The 20,922-nt window shown below is 47.8% G+C and overlaps 1 protein-coding gene across 1 annotated transcript in view; it reads left to right on the top strand.

Annotated features, from left to right (window-relative positions):
• Positions 1–20,922, top strand: part of LOC142159548 (voltage-gated inwardly rectifying potassium channel KCNH2-like) — a 115,435-nt gene that overhangs the window by 5,776 nt on the left and 88,737 nt on the right. The window contains exon 2 of the mRNA XM_075214440.1: positions 9,452–9,682. Within this exon, the coding sequence (XP_075070541.1) occupies positions 9,452–9,682 (231 nt within the window). The remainder of the gene's footprint in view (positions 1–9,451; positions 9,683–20,922) is intronic.

Raw genomic sequence — 20,922 nt, 5'->3', positions numbered from 1 at the left:
GGGACTCTGCTGGGCTCTCGCTGAGTCGGGGACTTTGCTGGGCTCTCGCTGAGTCGGAGGCTCTGCTGGGCTCTCGCTGAGTCGTGGGAGATCTGCTGGGCTCTCGTTGAGTCGGGGACTCTGCTGGACTCTCGCTGAGTCGGGGGCTCTGCTGGGCTCTCGCTGAGTCGCGGGAGCTCTGCTGGGCTCTCGCTGAGTCGCGGGAGCTCTGCTGGGCTCTCGCTGAGTCGCGGGACCTCTGCTGGGCTCTCGCTGAGTCGCGGGAGCTCTGCTGGGCTCTCGCTGAGTCGCGGGAGCTCTGCTGGGCTCTCGCTGAGTAACGGGGCTCTGCTGGGCTCTCTCTGAGTAACGGCGGCTCTGCTGGGCTCTCGCTGAGTAACGGCGGCTCTGCTGGGTTCTCGCTGAGTAACGGGGGCTCTGCTGGGCTCTCGCTGATTAACGGGGGCTCTGCTGGGCTCTCACTGAGTCATTTGGTTCCCTACTGGGCTCTCGCTGAGTCGCTGAGGGTTTTGCTGGACTTGCTCTGAGTCGCTAGGGGTTCTGCAGGGCTCGCACTGAGTGTGGGGCTCTGCTGGGCTCGCACTGAGTGTGGGGCTCTGCTGGGCTCGCTCTGAGTCGCTGGGGTTCTGCAGAGCTCGCACTGAGTGTGGGGCTCTGCAGTATGAGTTTTAGTGTTCCTGCTCTGTCACATCATTTTTATGTACAAAAATAATTGAATGTACTTTCAAGCATATTTACATTGTCCCCCACAGAGCTTGCAATCTTTGAATAGTGCAGAGCTGTGCTTATGAATGAAACAGTCAATGAGTTTTCCATTATTTGCATCTACCTCTGGTCTGAGCGCCCAGATTGTGGATTTTAGTTTTACTTAATTAAAAAAATGTAAAAAGTTTGAAAATAGATTCAATTTATTAAAGAATTAAAATGTAAAAACCTTCTTACATTACACAATGATATATTCCAAGAATAAATGAACAGTTTAAATGATTTTAATGTGTTATTGCTGTCCTGAGATGTCGGTAACAGAACAGTTATTGGTACATGATCCGTGCTCCCCCATCAGAAGACATAATGTGATCTTACCGCCAGGACGGTTATCCGGCAGGACTCCTACGTATAGGACAAAGAGACACCGAGCGGTGACTGGAGAAACAGCCCTGTAATCAACGGCAGCTGCGGCTTCCTCCATCTGATAAATCTGCCACAGGATTCCCAAACCTTCTGTGTTGTCCGATTATCATCGGATCCTCTTTCAAGCATTTGAAAATAAGGACAAACAGATGAGTAATATTAGTGACATTATCTGTCCACAGATCTCAGGCTGATATGTGCCTGACTGATGTTTGGACATAAGTCTGTTTACATGTCGTATGCTGCGTGCAATTCATGTCTGAACCCAAATGACACTTACTACTGCCTGTGACTTGAACGGCGGCACAGGGGAGGGAAGGGTGGACTAACGTATGCTATGTACAATAGAGGCCGTGTACAGTAACAGCCGTGTGCAGTAACGGCCGTGTGCAGTAACGGCCGTGTACAGTAGAGGCCATGTACAGTAACGGCCGTGTGCAGTAAGGGCCGTGTACAGTAGAGGCCATGTACAGTAACGGCCGTGTACAGTAAGGGCCGTGTACAGTAGAGGCCATGTACAGTAGGGGCCTGGTGCAGTAAAGGACGCATACAGTAATGGCCACGTATAGTAGAGGCCGTGTACAGTAAAGGCCGTGTACAGTAGAGGCCGTGTACAGTAGGGGCCGTGTACAGTAGAGGCCATGTACAGTAGAGGCCATGTACAGTAAAGGCCGTGTACAGTAGGGGCCGTGTACAGTAGAGGCCGTGTACAGTAGAGGCCGTGTACAGTAAGGGCTGTGTACAGTAAGGGCCGTGTACAGTAGAGGCCGTGTACAGTAGAGGCCGTGTACAGTAGGGGCCGTGTATAGTAAGGGCCGTGTACAGTAGAGGCCGTGTACAGTAGAGGCCGTGTACAGTAGAGGCCGTGTACAGTAAGGGCTGTGTACAGTAAGGGCCGTGTACAGTAGAGGCCGTGTACAGTAGAGGCCGTGTACAGTAGGGGCCGTGTATAGTAAGGGCCGTGTACAGTAGAGGCCGTGTACAGTAGAGGCCGTGTACAGTAAGGGCCGTGTACAGTAGAGGCCATGTACAGTAGAGGCCGTGTACAGTAGAGGCCGTGTACAGTAGGGGCTGTGTACAGTAAGGGCCGTGTACAGTAGAGGCCGTGTACAGTAGGGACCGTGTATAGTAGGGACCGTGTATAGTAGAGGCCGTGTATAGTAGAGGCCGTGTACAGTAGGGGCCGTGTATAGTAGAGGCCACATACAGTAAAGAGGCGCTGAAGCAGATTCCGGCCCTGGGTATCTCCGTTTCAGACATCTCATTTGCCCCAACTACAGGACAGGTGTAAGCACCGACTGATAGTGATCACTGACATTGTCATTGTTTGAAAAACTACATGTATGTGTGAACTGCATGTATGTGTGCCTCTAGATAGCACAGAACATGTGTATGTAAGTAAGAGAGACTAGGACAACACATTGTATGTACACTAGACACTAAGAACATCCTGATTTATGTGTTTAATGTCTTTCACTCCTTGCTGGATTGTTGTCAAGGATCTTATGGTAAATATGTAAAATAAATTCTGCTAATCAGCTCCAGCTGTTACCAGCCCTAAGTATAAATGTATTGGTATCAGGAGAGGTATTATGGGGCAGATACAGATTGGGCTCCTGTCCTACCCTGTGCTGCTCTATCCCCTACAGTAGTTTCCTGTTGGAGGGGCGCCGAGCGTCGTATCTGGAAGTGAATGTTCCCGGAGAGAAGAGTTAATCTCTTGCAAAGGATCATTGGTCCTAATTCTCTGCTTGGGCGATTGGTTTATCTCTTAATCCATGACTTTCCCTTTTATCAGCTGATTCCTGAATCTTAGCGAGAGGTCTCTGCCCGCTGTTGTAATGTTCGGGTGCCCGACACGTGTACAACGTTGGCCTGATTCACGTCCGTTTGCCGTTATTTGTGTGAAATAGCTCTGTGTGTCCTCGGACCTCACCTCAACTTCATGTAATTCAGGTCTGAAGGAAAATGACATCTACAGCTTGAGAGGCGGAAGGAGGTCGGAAGGGCGGCCATAGGTAATATACAGGGAGGTTGTTCTAACACAGATGCAGCCGATTTAAGTCCTGAGGTCTCGTAAGTGCGTCTGGTTCAGCCGGATCATTTGCAGCACCTACAGGGCAGGTGTAAGTCTGACTGATAGTGAGACTGTCAGGGCAACGTACACGTTAACATATGCACAAGAGATAGCACAGAACATGTGTATGTAAGGAAAATGTACTATATAAATGCTTTGTATGTACAGTACCCATTAAGACCATCTTGATGTATTTATGATGTATTTAGATGATGTATAATGGTACCTTATATTGTATGTGTGCTGTGTATTAAGGTACAGTTATACTATGTACTGTCTTGTTGGCTCTCTGTACGGCGCTGCAAACCTCATGTGGCGCCTTATAAATAAAGATGAATAATACGCTGCCCCGTACGCAGCAAGCTGCGATGCTCTGTGTGATCTGACACCTTCTATCATATACAAAAGTGGAAGCTGCTCAAATCAAATTATAGGCCATAACAGGTGCTTGAAAGGGTGGGGTTATCCTGCAAAGAACATACACACAACATTTTTCCCCCAGCACACTGCTATAGCCAGCAACAGATCTGCCATTTCTACTGTAGATAAAAATGCAAAAGTCTTTGTTGCACACATTTGCAAATGTATGTTTAAGCCATCCGCCACGCCAAGGCGCTTTTGCTAATAGGATGGTCCTACTCTAAACAATGAGAGTCCCATATATTTGGGCCATACATATGTACCTTCTATCATATCCAGCATTCACATTTTCAGCAATTTGTGCTACAGTAGCTCTTCTGTGGGATTGGACCAGACGGGCTAGTCTTTACTACCACGCACATGAATAAGCTTTGGTTACTAACCGCTACATACCCGGAACACCCCACAGGACCTGCCGTTTTGGAGAAGCTGTGACCCATCCGTCTAGCTATCACAGTTTGGCCCTTGTCAAAGTCGCACAGATCCTTATGTTGCCCATTTTTCCTGCTTCCAACTCATCAACTTCAATAACTGACTGTTCACTTACTGCCTAATATATCCCACACCCTGACAGGTGCCATTGTAATGATATAATCGGTGTTATTCACTTCTCTTGTTATTGATTATAATGTTGTGACTGATCAGTGTGTGTATGTTGCATTTAGTACATAGGACCCACATTTACTGGTAGATAAGTTTGTGTGATATGCATCAAATTGACATATTGTAAGACAGAGATTAATGTACACGTTACAAGGTAAGTGGCAGGGAGATTTTATAAAGAGGGCGTAAAATAATAGAACCAATAATTCGCTTTTATCCAGGGAATATACCTGGTGATAAGAGGTGGTGACATAATGTGGGTGAGTCCTCTGTGGGGGCTGTTACCTGATTTTGTCAGGATGGACCATCTATGCCACCCTGTCTGTTGTTGCTGGGAACCGGCTGGGCTTACTTTGCCACCGTTCCCTTTCATTATCCAAATGCGCCCTCTTGCCGCAGTAGGAGGGGCTTACAAATGCTGCCACCACTGGACTCCTTCACGGCATCCAGAGCCGCGTTCCTTCTGGGTAACTGTCGCTGCAAGTGTACCCCATTGCTGGTGTACCTGGGCTGGTACTCCTGACCTCTTACTATGGAACAGGGTTGATGTGGATGGATCCCCCCTGGCCTATCACACTGGCCAGAGCTGCTGGTATCGGAAAGCTGGGTCCAAACCTCAGAACAGCCAGAAACGGATTAGATTTGGGTCTAATCTATAGGTCCAGAGCTGGATTAAGGCTTTGAGGGGCCCGGGGCACTTAAATAGGGGGGCCCCTATGATGTAGCATGGTTATCGTTTTAGACAAATAAACAGGCAATACTGTGTGCACTACTGTTAGGTGCACACAGTTCTGCCTTCACGAGCAGTACCCGGTGAAGCGGGACATACCTCCCAACTGTCCTATGCGAGACAGTCACCCAAATTCGGGACTGTCCCATCAGATTCAGGACAGTTGGCGGACTGTCCTGCTCTCTCCTACCTGTTCTTGTCACTGTCACCACTTGTGGCTGCTGGTAACTTTAGCTCATTTGCTGGTTGTCTGGATCCTGGAATATTGGTGGCCCTATTTCGGAAAAAAAAATGGGTACATAAAATTTAGAAAACTGCAAACAGTCCCAGTGTTAAATTAATAGCACTCACATTTTATAATTAGGCCTCCCTCCAGCCACAACATTAAAATAATAATATTTACATTTGCTAAATAGATCTCTTTCCCTCCAACCAACCCTGACATTAGATAGCAAACACATTTAATATATAAACCTATTTCCCTCCCTCCAAACAGCCCCAACAATTATTTAAATAGCATTTACATTTAACAAATATTACCATTTCCCACAACAATCCCAGGCATTAAATATTTCATAATCACATTTAATAAATAGACCTCATTATCCCCAAACAGTCCCACAATCAATTAATAGCTCCCAAACCACCCCAGGATTAAATTAAAGGTCCAATTACTCCATCTTAAATTCATAGGACCCACTATTAAATTAAATAGCCCCACCATCACCTCACAAATAAAATAACATCCAATAATTAGCCCCCACGTGCACTCCACAATTAAATTAATAGCCTACCTACATTATATTAAGACCCCCCCCTCCCACACTACAGTCATTTACTGGCCCCCACACACAGTGCATTAATTCACTGGCCCCACACACACACTGCATTAATTCACTGGCCCCCCCACACACACACTGCATTCAAATTCTGATACACACAAACACACTACATTCATATGCCTACCCCCACACACACACACACACACATATATGCTGATCACACACACTTTGCAATGACATGACAAAACACACACACACACTAATAACACTTCCCTTCTTCCATCTGCGCCGTGCGCTCTCTGCAGCACTTCACACATTAGACGACATCTGTCATGTGGTGCACGTCCCATGTGACACAAGAGCTCTCAGTAATAGGCCGAATGTTTGGCCTATCACTGAGTGGGAGGGGGGACGGATCAGAAGGATCGCATGCGACAGTGGGGCCACTGCCGCCGCATCTGACAGCAACTGTAAAGTGAGTTCATGCGGGGGGGGGGGGGCCCTCGGAGAGAGGTGGGCCTGGGGCACATGCCCTCTGTGCCCCCCCCCTTAATCCAGCTATGTGTAGGTCACAGGAAATACAGCAGAGAAGAAGTTGTCAAAGCAGGATCTTGAAGCAAGTGATGTTTATTTGCTCAAGTGTCCTAATAAGGACAGTTCATACTGGTTAAAGGTACCAGTGATCAGAAAGTCAGATGGAACAATAATGGTAGATTTTAGTACAAACCAGTGGTGTTTTATATAGTTTTGGACACAGCGTAGAAGAGGGTAAGTCCCCCCCCCCTGAACTCTTTGCTGGCCCCAAGAAGTCTGAGTTATTTTTAGTATCAGAATGCAATATGTTTCCCCAAACATGGATTTAAATGCAATTTATACTTAACAAAATTTACACTTATCTGTGATATCTTATATCACGTGCGATTTACAATGTTCAGACAGGTCCTAATATTTTTGACGAAATGGCCACTCAGGAACAACAGTAACAACCTCCTGTGGTGCATTTAGATTAAAGGACATGTTGGTTACTCACATGAATCGACTTAATTAGCCTTAATGAGGACTTCCTCTCAAAGATACACAACAGACTCCTCATACAAATGCTTATTGCATCAGACATATACCTCAGGAAAGAATGCATTTCCTATACAAAGTGCCACACGATAAAGCAAAACCAGTACATCTGCAATTATACAAATAAGCGCCCTGCGCTATTTCCTTTAAATAAATTCATACAAAAAGTTATTTATAAGTGATCCAGCCACACCGATCTATGCTACACCTGTGTATATTATGGCGTGGTGGCGTTGCCTCTGTATAGACGTGTGTAAGCAGTAGCACCCCCATATGTCTAGGAGGGTACAGTAGACTCATGTGTGATATATGTATATATATATATATATCTAAAACACTGATGGTCAACCCAATATACTTCAAGGCACATATGTGCTTCCCTCCAACCTCTAAGTCAGTGTTTCCCAAGCCCGGTCCTCAGGGACCCCGAGCAGTGCAGGTTTTCCGGGTCACATAGGGACCCCGAGCAGTGCAGGTTTTCCGGGTCACATAGGGACCCCGAGCAGTGCAGGTTTTCCGGGTCACATAGGGCCCCCGAGCAGTGCAGGTTTTCCGGGTCACATAGGGACCCCGAGCAGTGCAGGTTTTCCGGGTCACATAGGGACCCCGAGCAGTGCAGGTTTTCCGGGTCACATAGGGCCCCCGAGTAGTGCAGGTTTTCCGGGTCACATAGGGACCCCGAGCAGTGCAGGTTTTCCGGGTCACATAGGGACCCCGAGCAGTGCAGGTTTTCCGGGTCACATAGGGACCCCGAGCAGTGCAGGTTTTCCGGGTCACATAGGGACCCCGAGCAGTGCAGGTTTTCCGGGTCACATAGGGCCCCCGAGTAGTGCAGGTTTTCCGGGTCACATAGGGACCCCGAGCAGTGCAGGTTTTCCGGGTCACATAGGGACCCCGAGCAGTGCAGGTTTTCCGGGTCACATAGGGACCCCGAGCAGTGCAGGTTTTCCGGGTCACATAGGGACCCAGAGCAGTGCAGGTTTATTACTTACATAAGTCTAAATCAGGGGTCTTCTACATTTAATACCTTCTGCCTACTTTTGTATCTTTGTTGATGGTAAAAAAAAATTACCGCCCTCCGGTGCCGCAGTAACTCAATTTAGCTTAAGTGGAAAGTAATTTTTAGAGGGGAGGGGATTGTATTATATAAGTAGCAGCTACTTGCAAAACTATTTTTGAAAAGGTCAAACTCTGCAGTCTTACATGTACAGGTTACTGTATTCACAGATATACATGCGGGAGCAGGTTGTTGGTGTACACTGTAACACTTTGTGACACACTGTAAAACACTGTAACACTTTGTGACACACTGTAACACTCTGACACACACTGTAACACACTGTAACACTCTGACACACACTGTAACACTCTGACACACATTGTAACACTCTGACACACATTGTAACACACTGTGACACTCTGTAACACTCTGACACACTCTTTGACACACTGTAACACTCTGACACACACTGTAACACTCTGTGACACACTGTAACACTCTGACACACATTGTAACACACTGTAACACTCTGACACACACTGTAACACTCTGACACACATTGTAACACTCTGACACACATTGTAACACACTGTGACACTTTGTGACACTCTGTAACACTCTGACACACTCTTTGACACACTGTAACACTCTGACACACACTGTAACACACTTTGACACACATTGTAACACTCTGTGACACACTGTAACACTGACACACATTGTAACACACTGTAACACTCTGTGACACACTGTAACACTCTGACACACTCTTTGGCACACTGTAACACTCTGACACACACTGTAACACACTTTGACACATTGTAACACTCTGACACACATTGTAACACTCTGACACACTCTTTGACACACTGTAACACTCTGACACACACTGTAACACACTTTGACACACATTGTAACACTCTGTGACACACTGTAACACTGACACACATTGTAACACACTGTAACACTCTGTGACACACTGTAACACTCTGACACACTCTTTGGCACACTGTAACACTCTGACACACACTGTAACACACTTTGACACATTGTAACACTCTGACACACATTGTAACACTCTGTAACACACTGCAACACTCTGACACACTCTTTGACACACTGTAACACTCTGACACACATTGTAACACTCTGACACACATTGTAACACTCTGTGACACAGTGTGACACTTTGTGACACTCTGTAACACACTGTAACACTCTGACACACTCTTTGACACACTGTAACACTCTGACACACACTGTAACACACTTTGACACACATTGTAACACTCTGTGACACACTGTAACACTCTGACACACATTGTAACACACTGTAACACTCTGACACACACTGTAACACTCTGACACACACTGTGACACATTGTAACACTCTGACACACATTGTAACACTCTGTGACACACTGTGACACATTGTAACACTCAGGATACACTTCTTGTGGTGGACAGTCTCTCTGATCCTTATATTAAGTCTAATATACTTATTAGGTGTCTGCAGTCTGTACCTATGACTATCACTGGTTAAGGGGACATCCTCCATCCTTATACACAGTTACTGTAACGTTATACGAGTCTGTACTGATTCTATCTCACTAAGATCTCTCTGTTTTCTCTTGTAGGTCGGAAGTTCATTATAGCGAACGCCCGTGTGGAAAACTGCGCTGTGATTTACTGTAACGATGGCTTCTGCTCCATGTGCGGATACACGCGGGCTGAGGTCATGCAGAGACCCTGCACCTGCGACTTCTTGTACGGCCCCCGTACCGCCTCCAGCGCGGTGTCACAGATCGCTCAGGCCCTGGTGGGATCGGAGGAGCGTAAGGTGGAGATTTCCTTCTACCGCAAGGACGGTAAGTCTGGGATCTGTTCTGTTCCTTCGGGTTCTCAGATGTTGTAATATGTTGTGGTCCTGCCAGACTGAGCCGAGTCGCCGTATGAATGTCACCGTGTGAGCAGTAATTACAGGATAGGGATATAACATATTCCTGTAACATGTCATAGAGGGACAACTAGACAATGGGCCCGGTGCAGACATGTGCAGTATTTGTGGCCCAAAGCTGCATACGCAAAAATAGGGATATTTCAGCCCATTTGCTGAGTCGCGTGAATCTCAAAATACATCCAGCTCCGCATCTATAGAATATGCGCCAGTCTGCAGCAGATTACTTACACCCACATACACAGAATCAGGGACAACACATTCGCTATTAGGCCTGATATACACATATATAACCGTCCTTCATCCTATAATATCTGCACAATCGGTGAAGACAGTGCCCAGCAGCTTCAGAATCGGCCAATCAGAAGCGGTTATCTAGCGCTGGCGATTGTTATCATCATTAGTGTATCTAGGCGGCTATGTACTAGGCCTCACATCTCCGGGATTGCGCCCTTACAGTACTAGGTCTGTGATACAACGCAGGGGCGTGGCTACTTGTCTTCTCTTGTGGGCGTGTCCAGAGTGAAATCACGCAAAGCAACTCTGCTGCATCTCGGTGTGTCCTTGTGGTGGATACATCGTGATCAGTGAGAGGGGTTTACACATTCTTTTATTTCAGAGTCTATACATTTTCCCTAATTGATTATTTGTAAATAATTAAAGCTCATTAGCTCATGTTAACGTTGTTTCTAACCTATCTACATGTGAGCTGGCAGTTTTGTGTGTGTAAAGATAACATCTGAGCTCTCTCATTCCCCTCCAATCCCCATTGAATGTGATTGACCTCGTCAGTCAGGATTACTGTTAGATTAGAGAAGTTCCTATGTCTATGCTGCCTTAGGGGGCAAATGGTAGATAACGGGGAGTCCAACCCTTCAGGTAGAATAGCAAAGTGGGACCCCTGTGTCGCAGTGATGTGAGCTGGAGGTGTATAACTGTACAGATAGGTATAAAGACACTGTCATAATGCAGCTTATTACACACATAAGAATCAGTGTAGATATAAACAAAGGTTACAACCTGTTAGTACAGTACAAGTAATTATTCATCAATCCAGAAAATGACACCAATAACTGTGGTCTATGATAGCACCAATATAATGTAACATAAGACTTATCCTGTATGTCTCAGTCTCCAGATAGAATTTACCATAGATGAAAATTTCAGACTGTAATAGCTCCTTATGGAGGTAGAGACGTCCACAATCCATTATGCAGAAGGCGATCTAGTCGCAATGTTGTAGCAGAAACACTTCTCGTTAGTCCAAATGTTTAAAGTCAGTGGTGTAGGTAGGTCCTCTATAATATAGTGGTAGCAGGACGGAGAGAAACGTACCCCTTGTAGGGTTATAGGTGCCCCGGTCTCCTTGAGTCCCTTCCATAGATACCCGACGTGTACGCCAAGAGTGGTTGTCTTGGGGGCGGAATAGTTGCGGCCACAGCTAGATCCGAACTGCGCATGCGGCTGGCGGTGTGAAAGTGCCGTTCTCTGACCTGCACTGACAGTTCAGCGGTGTGAGTGAACGGAGTGTTTGTAGTGTCCACAAAAATGCAATAACCAACGCGTTTCACCTCCAGGCTTCGTCGGGGATATAGGTGTATACATAGGGGAATGTGAGATTTATAAAAGCGCCATAGCCAGAAGTGTTCCGCAATTGGTGGATAGAAAGCCAGTCTGCTATTGGTTCAATACCTCACTGGCAGTAACCTTGGCTAATAGGAAAGGGGTTGATAATGGAGGGAATACATGGTCTATTAAAATAAATGGCTGCTGAAAATAAATAAATTTATATGTAAACCCATATATAGAAAAAATACATAGAAAAAATTATATATATGAGCTGAGGAGCCATATATTAAATATAGTGGTATAGTGATGTTATATTTGAAGAAAGCAACGCACAATAAACAGAAAGTAGGTTGTATGAGGACATTACCCCTTATTAAGCGCCCCCTACCATGTGAGAGCAGCCAACCACTTGTCAGGTTGTTGGAGTACAGTGAAATAGAGTAATGATAAGATGGAGATGTCTGTATAGTGTTCAGGATGTAATAGGGAATGAGACTATAGAATAGGAGACAGGGATGTCTCTTACTGACGGGAAAAAATAGGGACAACTATGAGGCTGGTTAGTGCTTATGGAAAGTTTCCAAGCTCACAGTCGATGTTTGATCCCCCTGGTGTTTTCATATTGAAAATCCATTTGGATTGTTCCCAGGATTATGAGCCCTATATAATGTAACGACCCCGTGATGCCAAGTAATGTAAGTTCAGCGGATCGTGTGCAGGATGGGTGCAGAGGGCTCTGACCTTCCTGATATGCCTCACATGTAATGTTCTTGTAAACCGCCGGGGCATTGTACGAGATGAATAACCGCGTCAGTGAGGTTGGTGTCAGTACGTCCTTCTCATCCAGTATTACTGGAGAAACACCGGATATTACCAGCGACACTGCCGGGTTAATTTATCTTATACAAAGGAAGGGTTAAGTGACACGTAGCGTCAGAGCACTGCGCCACCTCACAGCACTGCGCCAGGGGTGTCTCATTTTCCCATTTTGCAGCAATGTTGGGACGGGGACCAGTAGGTGTGGTCAGTAACGGACGGGGGACCAGTAGGTGGGGTCAGCAACAGACGGTGGACCAGTAGGTGGGGTCAGCAACAGACGGGGGACCAGTAGGTGGGGTCAGCAACAGACGGGGGACCAGTAGGTGGGGTCAGCAACAGACGGGGGACCAGTAGGTGGGGTCAGCAACAGACGGGGGACCAGTAGGTGGGGTCAGCAACAGACGGGGGACCAGTAGGTGGGGTCAGCAACAGACGGGGGACCAGTAGGTGTGGTCAGTAACAGACGGGGGACCAGTAGGTGTGGTCAGTAAGGGACGGGAGACCTGGAGACCAGTAGGTGTGGTCAGTAGGGGACGGGGACCAGTGGGTGTGGTCAGTGACGGACGGGGGACCAGTAGGTGTGGTCAGTGACGGATGGGGGACCAGTAGGTGGGGTCAGCAACGGACGGGGGACCAGTAGGTGGGGTCAGCAACGGACGGGGGACCAGTAGGTGTGGTCAGTAACGGACGAGAGACCTGGAGACCAGTAGGTGTGGTCAGTAGGGGACGGGGACCAGTAGGTGTGGTCAGTGACGGACGGGGGACCAGTAGGTGTGGTCAGTAACGGTTGGGAGACCAGTAGGTGTGGTCAGTAACGTACGGGAGACCAGGAGGTGTGGTCAGCAACGGACAGGGGACCAGTAGGTGGGGTCAGCAACGGACGGGGGACCAGTAGGTGTGGTCAGTAACGGACGGGAGACCTGGAGGCCAGTAGGTGTGGTCAGTAGGGGACGGGGACCAGTAGGTGTGGTCAGTGACAGACGGGAGACCAGTAGGTGTGGTCAGTAACGGACGGGAGACCAGTAGGTGTGGTCAGCAACGGACGGGAGACCAGTAGGTGTGGTCAGTAACGGACGGGGGACCAGTAGGTGCGGTCGGTGACGGATGGGAGACCAGTAGGTGTGGTCAGCAACGGACGGGAGACCAGTAGGTGTGGTCAGTCGGCCCATCCAGTCACATATCGGGTTTATGAATGTGCATTATGTGTAGATATCGCGCCGTGTGTATGAGGCCTTCTATTAGTTTGTGAGATAGGATTATAGTCAGGGCCGGCGCTCGCTACCTAGACGCCCCCATTTGGACGCCCCACGCCTCACACCTTTTCCTTTTGTTGTGTGATCATAGCTCAGCGCCGCACTCAGAGCCCATTACTAACATGAGGAGCAGCGTTCGGTGGCTTCACAGGTAACATAATTGCGGCTGCAGCTGGCGCTTAATGAAGGGGTGACGGATATAGACGGTGAATGAGAGGAGCTATGTTACTTATCCAGTGATTTAGGCGCCCCCAATCCCTGGTGCCGTCTCCTCTCACCCCCCGGACCCCATGTTGGACAGGAATGAAGCGCTGGCATGAGATGAATACAGAGGGACATGTGGCGTCGGGAGCATCGGGAAGGAGTTGGGTTGTTAAGTGCTTTGTATCTGCAGGTTCTGTGCGCTGAGGATCCGCCAAGATACAGCATTTGGCACAATCTTTTCAAGGTGATATGAAAAACAGATTTCTATTTATAAACACGTTCCATTTCTGCTGGAACATGATGAGGAGATTTACTGCCTCTCGGTGAGAGCGCTGCGGCTGGGAGTGATGTAAATCTGAGCACACATAAGTGTACGGCGCGGTGTCTGTATACGCAGCGTAATATATACTGAGCCGCTCCGTCTCCTCAGACGCAGTTTCTGTATACGCAGCGCAATATACGCAGCGTAATGTGTACTGAGTCGCTCCAATCTCCGCTCCGTCTCACTTTTTCTGTGACATATATGAATTTGTGGCGTTTGTATATTCTCCCTGTGTTTGCGTGGGTTTCCTCCGGGTGCTCCGGTTTCCTCCCACACTCCAAAAACATACTGGTAGGTTAATTGGCTGCCGACAAAATTGACCCTAGTCTGTGTGTGTGTGTGTGTGTGTGTGTGTGTCTGTGTGTATGTTAGGGAATTTAGACTGTAAGCCCCAATGGTGCAGGGACTGATGTGAGTGAGTTCTCTGTACAGCGCTGCAGATTTGGTGGTGCTATATAAATACATGGTGATGATGATGGAATATTTGCCTCGGATTAGTCTACTAAGGTGTGAAATGTGTGATTTGCTTTGTAGGGGAGATAAGAATAATCAGGTTGTGGCCCCATGTGAGTGAGGAAATATTAAGTAGGTGTAAAATAACAAAATTGAAACAAATTGCTGGTTTGAGGTATTACAGCTGTGTAATAGTGATGTTATATCAGGTATTCAGGTGGGGGCAGGGGGGCATCTGACCCCAGACCGGTCCCATAGTGGGCTATATAACCCATATATCTAATATGAGGATGATAATGATCCGGATTTGTCTGTCAGAGTTTAGATGGAGCAGTGTCTGCTGGTTGTTATTAATGCATTTATAGTACACCTTTCTGAACTAACTATTTAGTGGAGAAGTGGAGAAGTGGAGAAGTGGAGAAGTGTAGAAGTGGAGAAGTGGAGAAGTGTAGAAGTGGAGAAGTGGAGAAGTGGAGAAGTGTAGAAGTGGAGAAGTGGAGAAGTGTAGAAGTGGAGAAGTGGAGAAGTGGAGAAGTGGAGAAGTGGGGAAGTGGAGAAGTGGAGAAGTGGGGAAGTGGAGAAGTGGAGAAGTGGAGAAGTGGAGAAGTGGAGAAGTGGAGAAGTGGAGAAGTGGAGAAGTGTGCTTCTGTTGTGTGACCATTATCAGCAGAACCCAAAAAAAAATTAGATTTATTTTGTTTTAAAATGTAATGTTTTTTTAGTGAAAGTAATCTTGAGTGACATCTGTATGAAGTGGGGAACCAGTGTGTGTGTGTGTGTGTGTATGTGTGTCTCCGAACACACAGACACCCTGACCCTACATGCGCAGAGCCCCTCCAAAAACCTCTATGTTCTACATTTTAAATATTTTTCAATACTTGTGAAGGGTCATTCAGTGACATCTATATTAGGTGGGGAAAAGGGTGTTTGTGTGTGACCATCACTGCAGCTTTACGCCCCAAAAAACCTCTATATTGTAAAAATGTTTGTTTTTCAATACTTGTTGGATAAGGACTGGGATAGGGACAGGAACTGGGATAGGGACAGGAACTGGGATAGGAACAGGGACTGGGATAGGTACAAGGACTGGGATAAGGACAGGGAGAGGGCTAGGGACAGGACCTTGGATAGGAACTGGGATAGGGACTGGGATTGGGACAGGGAGAGGGCTAGGGAAAGGAACTGGCATAGGAACTGGGATAGGGACAAGGACTGGGATAGGGACAGGAACTGGGCTAGGGAGAGGGCTAGGGAAAGGAACTGGGCTAGGAACTGGAACTGGGCTAGGAATAGGAACAGGAACTGGGATAGGGACCGGGATAGGGACAGGAACTGGGATAGGAACAGGAACTGGGCTAGGGACTGGAACTGGGATATGGACAGGGACTGGGATAGAGACTGGAACTGGGATAGGGACAGGAACTGGGATAGGGACTGGAATTGGCATAGGAACAGGAACTGGGATAGGGACAGGGATTGGGACAGGGAGAGGGCTAGGGACAGGAACTGGCATAGGAACAGGAACTGGGATAGGGACAAGGACTGGGATAGGGACAGGAACTGGGCTAGGGATAGGAGCTGGGATAGGGACAGGGACTGGGATAGGGACAGAAACTGGGATAGTGCAGGGACTGGGATAGGGACAGGAACTGGACTAGGAAGAGGAACTGGAATAGGGACAGGAACTGGGATAGGGCAGGGAGTGGGATAAGGACAGGAACTGGGATAGGGACAGGAACTGGGATTGGTACAGGGACTGGGATAGGGACTGGAACTGGGCTAGGGACTGGAACTGGGCTAGTGACAGGGACTGGGATAGGGACTGGGATAGGGACAGGAAGTGGGATAGGGACTGGAACTGGGATAGGGACAGGAAGTGGGACAGGGACTGGGATAGGTAGAGGGCTAGGGACTGGAACTGGCATAGGAACAGGAACTGGGATATGGACAGGAACTGGGCTAGGAACTGTAACTGGGCTAGGAACAGGAACTGGGACAGGAACTGGGCTAGGAACTGGAACTGGGCTAGGAACTGGAACTGGGATAAGAACAGGGACTGGGATAGGAACAGGAACTGGGATAGGGACAGGGACTGGGATAGGGACAAGAACTGGGATAGGTACAGGGACTGGGATAGGTACAGGGACTGGCATAGGGACAGGGACTGGGATAGGGACAAGAACTGGGATAGGTACAGGGACTGGGATAGGTACAGGGACTGGCATAGGAACTGGGATAGGGACTAGGAGAGGGCTAGGGACAGAAACTGGGCTAGGAACTGGAACTGGGCTAGGAACAGGAACTGGGATAGGGACTGGGATAGGAACAGGAACTGGGATAGGAACTGGTACTGGGCTAGGAACTGGAACTGGGATAAGAACAGGAACTGGGATAGGGACTGGGGTAGGAACAGGAACTGGGATAGGAACTGGAACTGGGCTAGGAACTGGAACTGGGATAAGAACAGGATCTGGGATAGGGACTGGGGTAGGAACAGGAACTGGGATAGGTACAGGGACTGGGATAGGTACAGGGACTGGGCTAGAAACAGGAACAGGAAAATAAGAGTGTGTGTTAATGAGATGGAGAGGAGCAGAGTGTAGGATAATATGATACGCTGGGATGGAGAGGAGCAGAGTGGGGAGTGAGGTAGAGGAGGGTGATACATAACTGAGCACTTTGTTACAACCTGTAAATGTAAATGTGGAATAATCTCCCTTAGAGGACACTTGATACAATCTTGCATCAATTAGGTTTTCGAGTATCCATTCCAGGTCTCAGCCGATCCTGGGAAGGAGACATCCGGCACTCACTGCTAATAAGCAGGAATGTTAGGAGCTGACTGGGGTCGATGGAGGTGTCAGCTGGGCCGGAGCTCTCACCAATTACTGGATGTGGTTTTGAAGATTTACAAGAACAAAAGGGAGAAGGGCAGAAAGTATTGATCGTTACGCTGTGTGTTCTGCCCCGAGGGTCCTGTCTTCCTGTTATATAAGAGGTGTTTGTGATATCCGAGGTATAAGGAATATTCTATGTATTCACTGTTACCCTTATTGTTGCTCCTGTGTCCCCTGTTATTTCTCATTGTAAATTACATAAATTGGTCTATTTATTTAGTAGTTCCCTGTGACAAGAACAACCACTTATTGCTGCAGTAAAGAATGATTATAGGTACAATGTAACAGATAAATATCGCTGAGCTGCCCTTGTGGAGCGGGAGGGGTTAACTGACTGCGCAATGGAACTGAAAGACCAGATAGGTTGGAAAAAATGTGAAAAGTTTACAAATAGATTATATTTATTCAAAATAGAAAAAAGCTTTGTCATTAAAAAATTGTTTTTTTCCAAGTACAGTCATGACAGCAGTACAAGGTCCGCCATGGAGACCATTATTTGTGTAAGACGATGACATTGTGACCGCTATTGAAAGAGCCGGATTATCAGCCCATCTAGGGCCCAGGGGTCTCCGGTTTTTATAGATGTTTTTTCTTTGACAAACGGAGGAGGGGAGGGGGCTCCAAACCAGCATGGTCCCGGAGCCTCATTGGGGTCTTATTCTCTCTCTGCCTATTGCTGCCAGAATCCCCTGTGTTTGCTGACAGTAGGGGCCTTGGGCGTGTGTTATAGCCTGATCAAGCTACACCACACTCTAGGGGACCTGGTGCCACAATTAGGGGGGTGTGACGATGTCAGTGTGGGGGGGATGTCTGATCCCTCATTGTTGTTGCAGAATACAGACGCTCAGTAATACTGTATGACAGAAACTGACACCACTTTGTATAAATCTGTTATACTGTGTCTAGGTGCTCTGAGCCTCAACAACCAATCAGAAATGAGCTTTCATCCGTTTGGTTCACATGAGCCTATGAGAGCAGGCTGTGGACTGGGGCACATTGTGCACCTTTGTACAATGTTAGTAATTGCCCGTTAATAAGTGTTTCCTGGTATTTCTCTCTTGTGTTATGTCATTTCCATCACACAGAATAAATGTCCGGAACAGCCGACACGTGGGAGGATCTGTATTATCCATTAATTCCCTTTGGCCATTAACCTCTTTTACAATAACATATTCTTCAACCCAGCATTTGTTATACAAGGAAATTACTTTGTTTAAAATGTGTTTTAGAAAAGCTGAACGACGTCTCCGGGACTCTGTGATACGAAGCAGCCGCGTCTCTGTCCGGATGTCACCGGAGGTGGTGACAGTGGGGTGGGCAGGAGATGATCATCAGAGCTCCTGGGGGCCACAGAGACCCTAACATCACACATAAGGGCCTATTCATCAAGTCACGTATACTGAGCGCAATGTGCGTATGTTGTAAAATGCACGTAAATCAGCGCAGCGCAGATTCATCAAGGAGCGATGTGAAGATACGTGCGCTGGTGAATAAGGGTCTAGGTCTGCTCTGCTCTAATACACAAGACCCCGCAGGATACATCTAATACAGATGTGGATTATAGATTTGCAAAAGAACCTACAGGAAAATTTAAAAAAAAATGTAATTAATGCCACCTGTTAATAATACAGGTATTACTGATATGAAAGGTTTTTTATAATTTTTTTCTCCCATGAAATACATTTATTAGGATGTTATTAATATCTACTGAACATAAAATACATTCTTACAGTTGCTCCTGATTGCAGACACATGTTCTAGCTGCATACACAGCCGTCATCACTAGTGATCAGGAGGTAGACTGACCCTGTAGCTGTACACACAGCCGCCATCACTAGTGATCAGGAGGTAGACTGACCCTGTAGCTGTATACACAGCCATCCTCACTAGTGATCAGGAGGTAGACTGACCCTGTAGCTGTATACACAGCCGTCCTCACTAGTGATCAGGAGGTAGACTGACCCTGTAGCTGTATACACAGCCATCCTCACTAGTGATCAGGAGGTAGACTGACCCTGTAGCTGCATACACAGCCGCCATCACTAGTGATCAGGAGGTAGACTGACCCTGTAGCTGTACACACAGCCGTCCTCACTGCTGATCAGGAGGTAGACTGACCCTGTAGCTGTATACACAGCTGTCATCACTGCTGATCAGGAGGTAGACTGACCCTGTAGCTGTATACACAGCCGCCATCACTAGTGATCAGGAGGTAGACTGACCCTGTAGCTGTATACACAGCCGTCCTCACTGCTGATCAGGAGGTAGACTGACCCTGTAGCTGTATACACAGCCGTCCTCACTAGTGATTAGGAGGTAGACTGACCCTGTAGCTGTATACACAGCCGTCCTCACTAGTGATCAGGAGGTAGACTGACCCTGTAGCTGCATACACAGCTGTCATCACTGCTGATCAGGAGGTAGACTGACCCTGTAGCTGTATACACAGCCGTCCTCACTGCTGATCAGGAGGTAGACTGACCCTGTAGCTGCATACACAGCCATCCTCACTGCTGATCAGGAGGTAGACTGACCCTGTAGCTGTACACACAGCCGTCCTCACTAGTGATCAGGAGGTAGACTGACCCTGTAGCTGCATACACAGCCATCCTCACTAGTGATCAGGAGGTAGACTGACCCTGTAGCTGCATACACAGCCATCCTCACTGCTGATCAGGAGGTAGACTGACCCTGTAGCTGTACACACAGCTGTCATCACTAGTGATCAGGAGGTAGACTGACCCTGTAGCTGTACACACAGCCGTCCTCACTAGTGATCAGGAGGTAGACTGACCCTGTAGCTGTACACACAGCCGTCCTCACTAGTGATCAGGAGGTAGACTGACCCTGTAGCTGCATACACAGCCATCCTCACTGCTGATCAGGAGGTAGACTGACCCTGTAGCTGTACACACAGCTGTCATCACTAGTGATCAGGAGGTAGACTGACCCTGTAGCTGCATACACAGCCGTCCTCACTGCTGATCAGGAGGTAGACTGACCCTGTAGCTGTATACACAGCCGTCCTCACTAGTGATCAGGAGGTAGACTGACCCTGTAGCTGTACACACAGCCGCCATCACTAGTGATCAGGAGGTAGACTGACCCTGTAGCTGTATACACAGCCATCCTCACTAGTGATCAGGAGGTAGACTGACCCTGTAGCTGCATACACAGCTGTCATCACTAGTGATCAGGAGGTAGACTGACCCTGTAGCTGTATACACAGCTGTCATCACTGCTGATCAGGAGGTAGACTGACCCTGTAGCTGCATACACAGCCGCCATCACTAGTGATCAGGAGGTAGACTGACCCTGTAGCTGTATACACAGCCGTCCTCACTAGTGATCAGGAGGTAGACTGACCCTGTAGCTGTATACACAGCTGTCATCACTGCTGATCAGGAGGTAGACTGACCCTGTAGCTGTATACACAGCCGCCATCACTAGTGATCAGGAGGTAGACTGACCCTGTAGCTGTACACACAGCCGCCATCACTAGTGATCAGGAAGTAGACTGACCCTGTAGCTGTACACACAGCCGTCCTCACTGCTGATCAGGAGGTAGACTGACCCTGTAGCTGTATACACAGCCGTCCTCACTGCTGATCAGGAGGTAGACTGACCCTGTAGC

Source organism: Mixophyes fleayi, chromosome 5, assembly GCF_038048845.1.
Source record: "Mixophyes fleayi isolate aMixFle1 chromosome 5, aMixFle1.hap1, whole genome shotgun sequence".
NCBI classification, from domain to species: domain Eukaryota; kingdom Metazoa; phylum Chordata; class Amphibia; order Anura; family Limnodynastidae; genus Mixophyes; species Mixophyes fleayi.
This window is presented reverse-complemented; position numbering and strand designations above follow the sequence as displayed.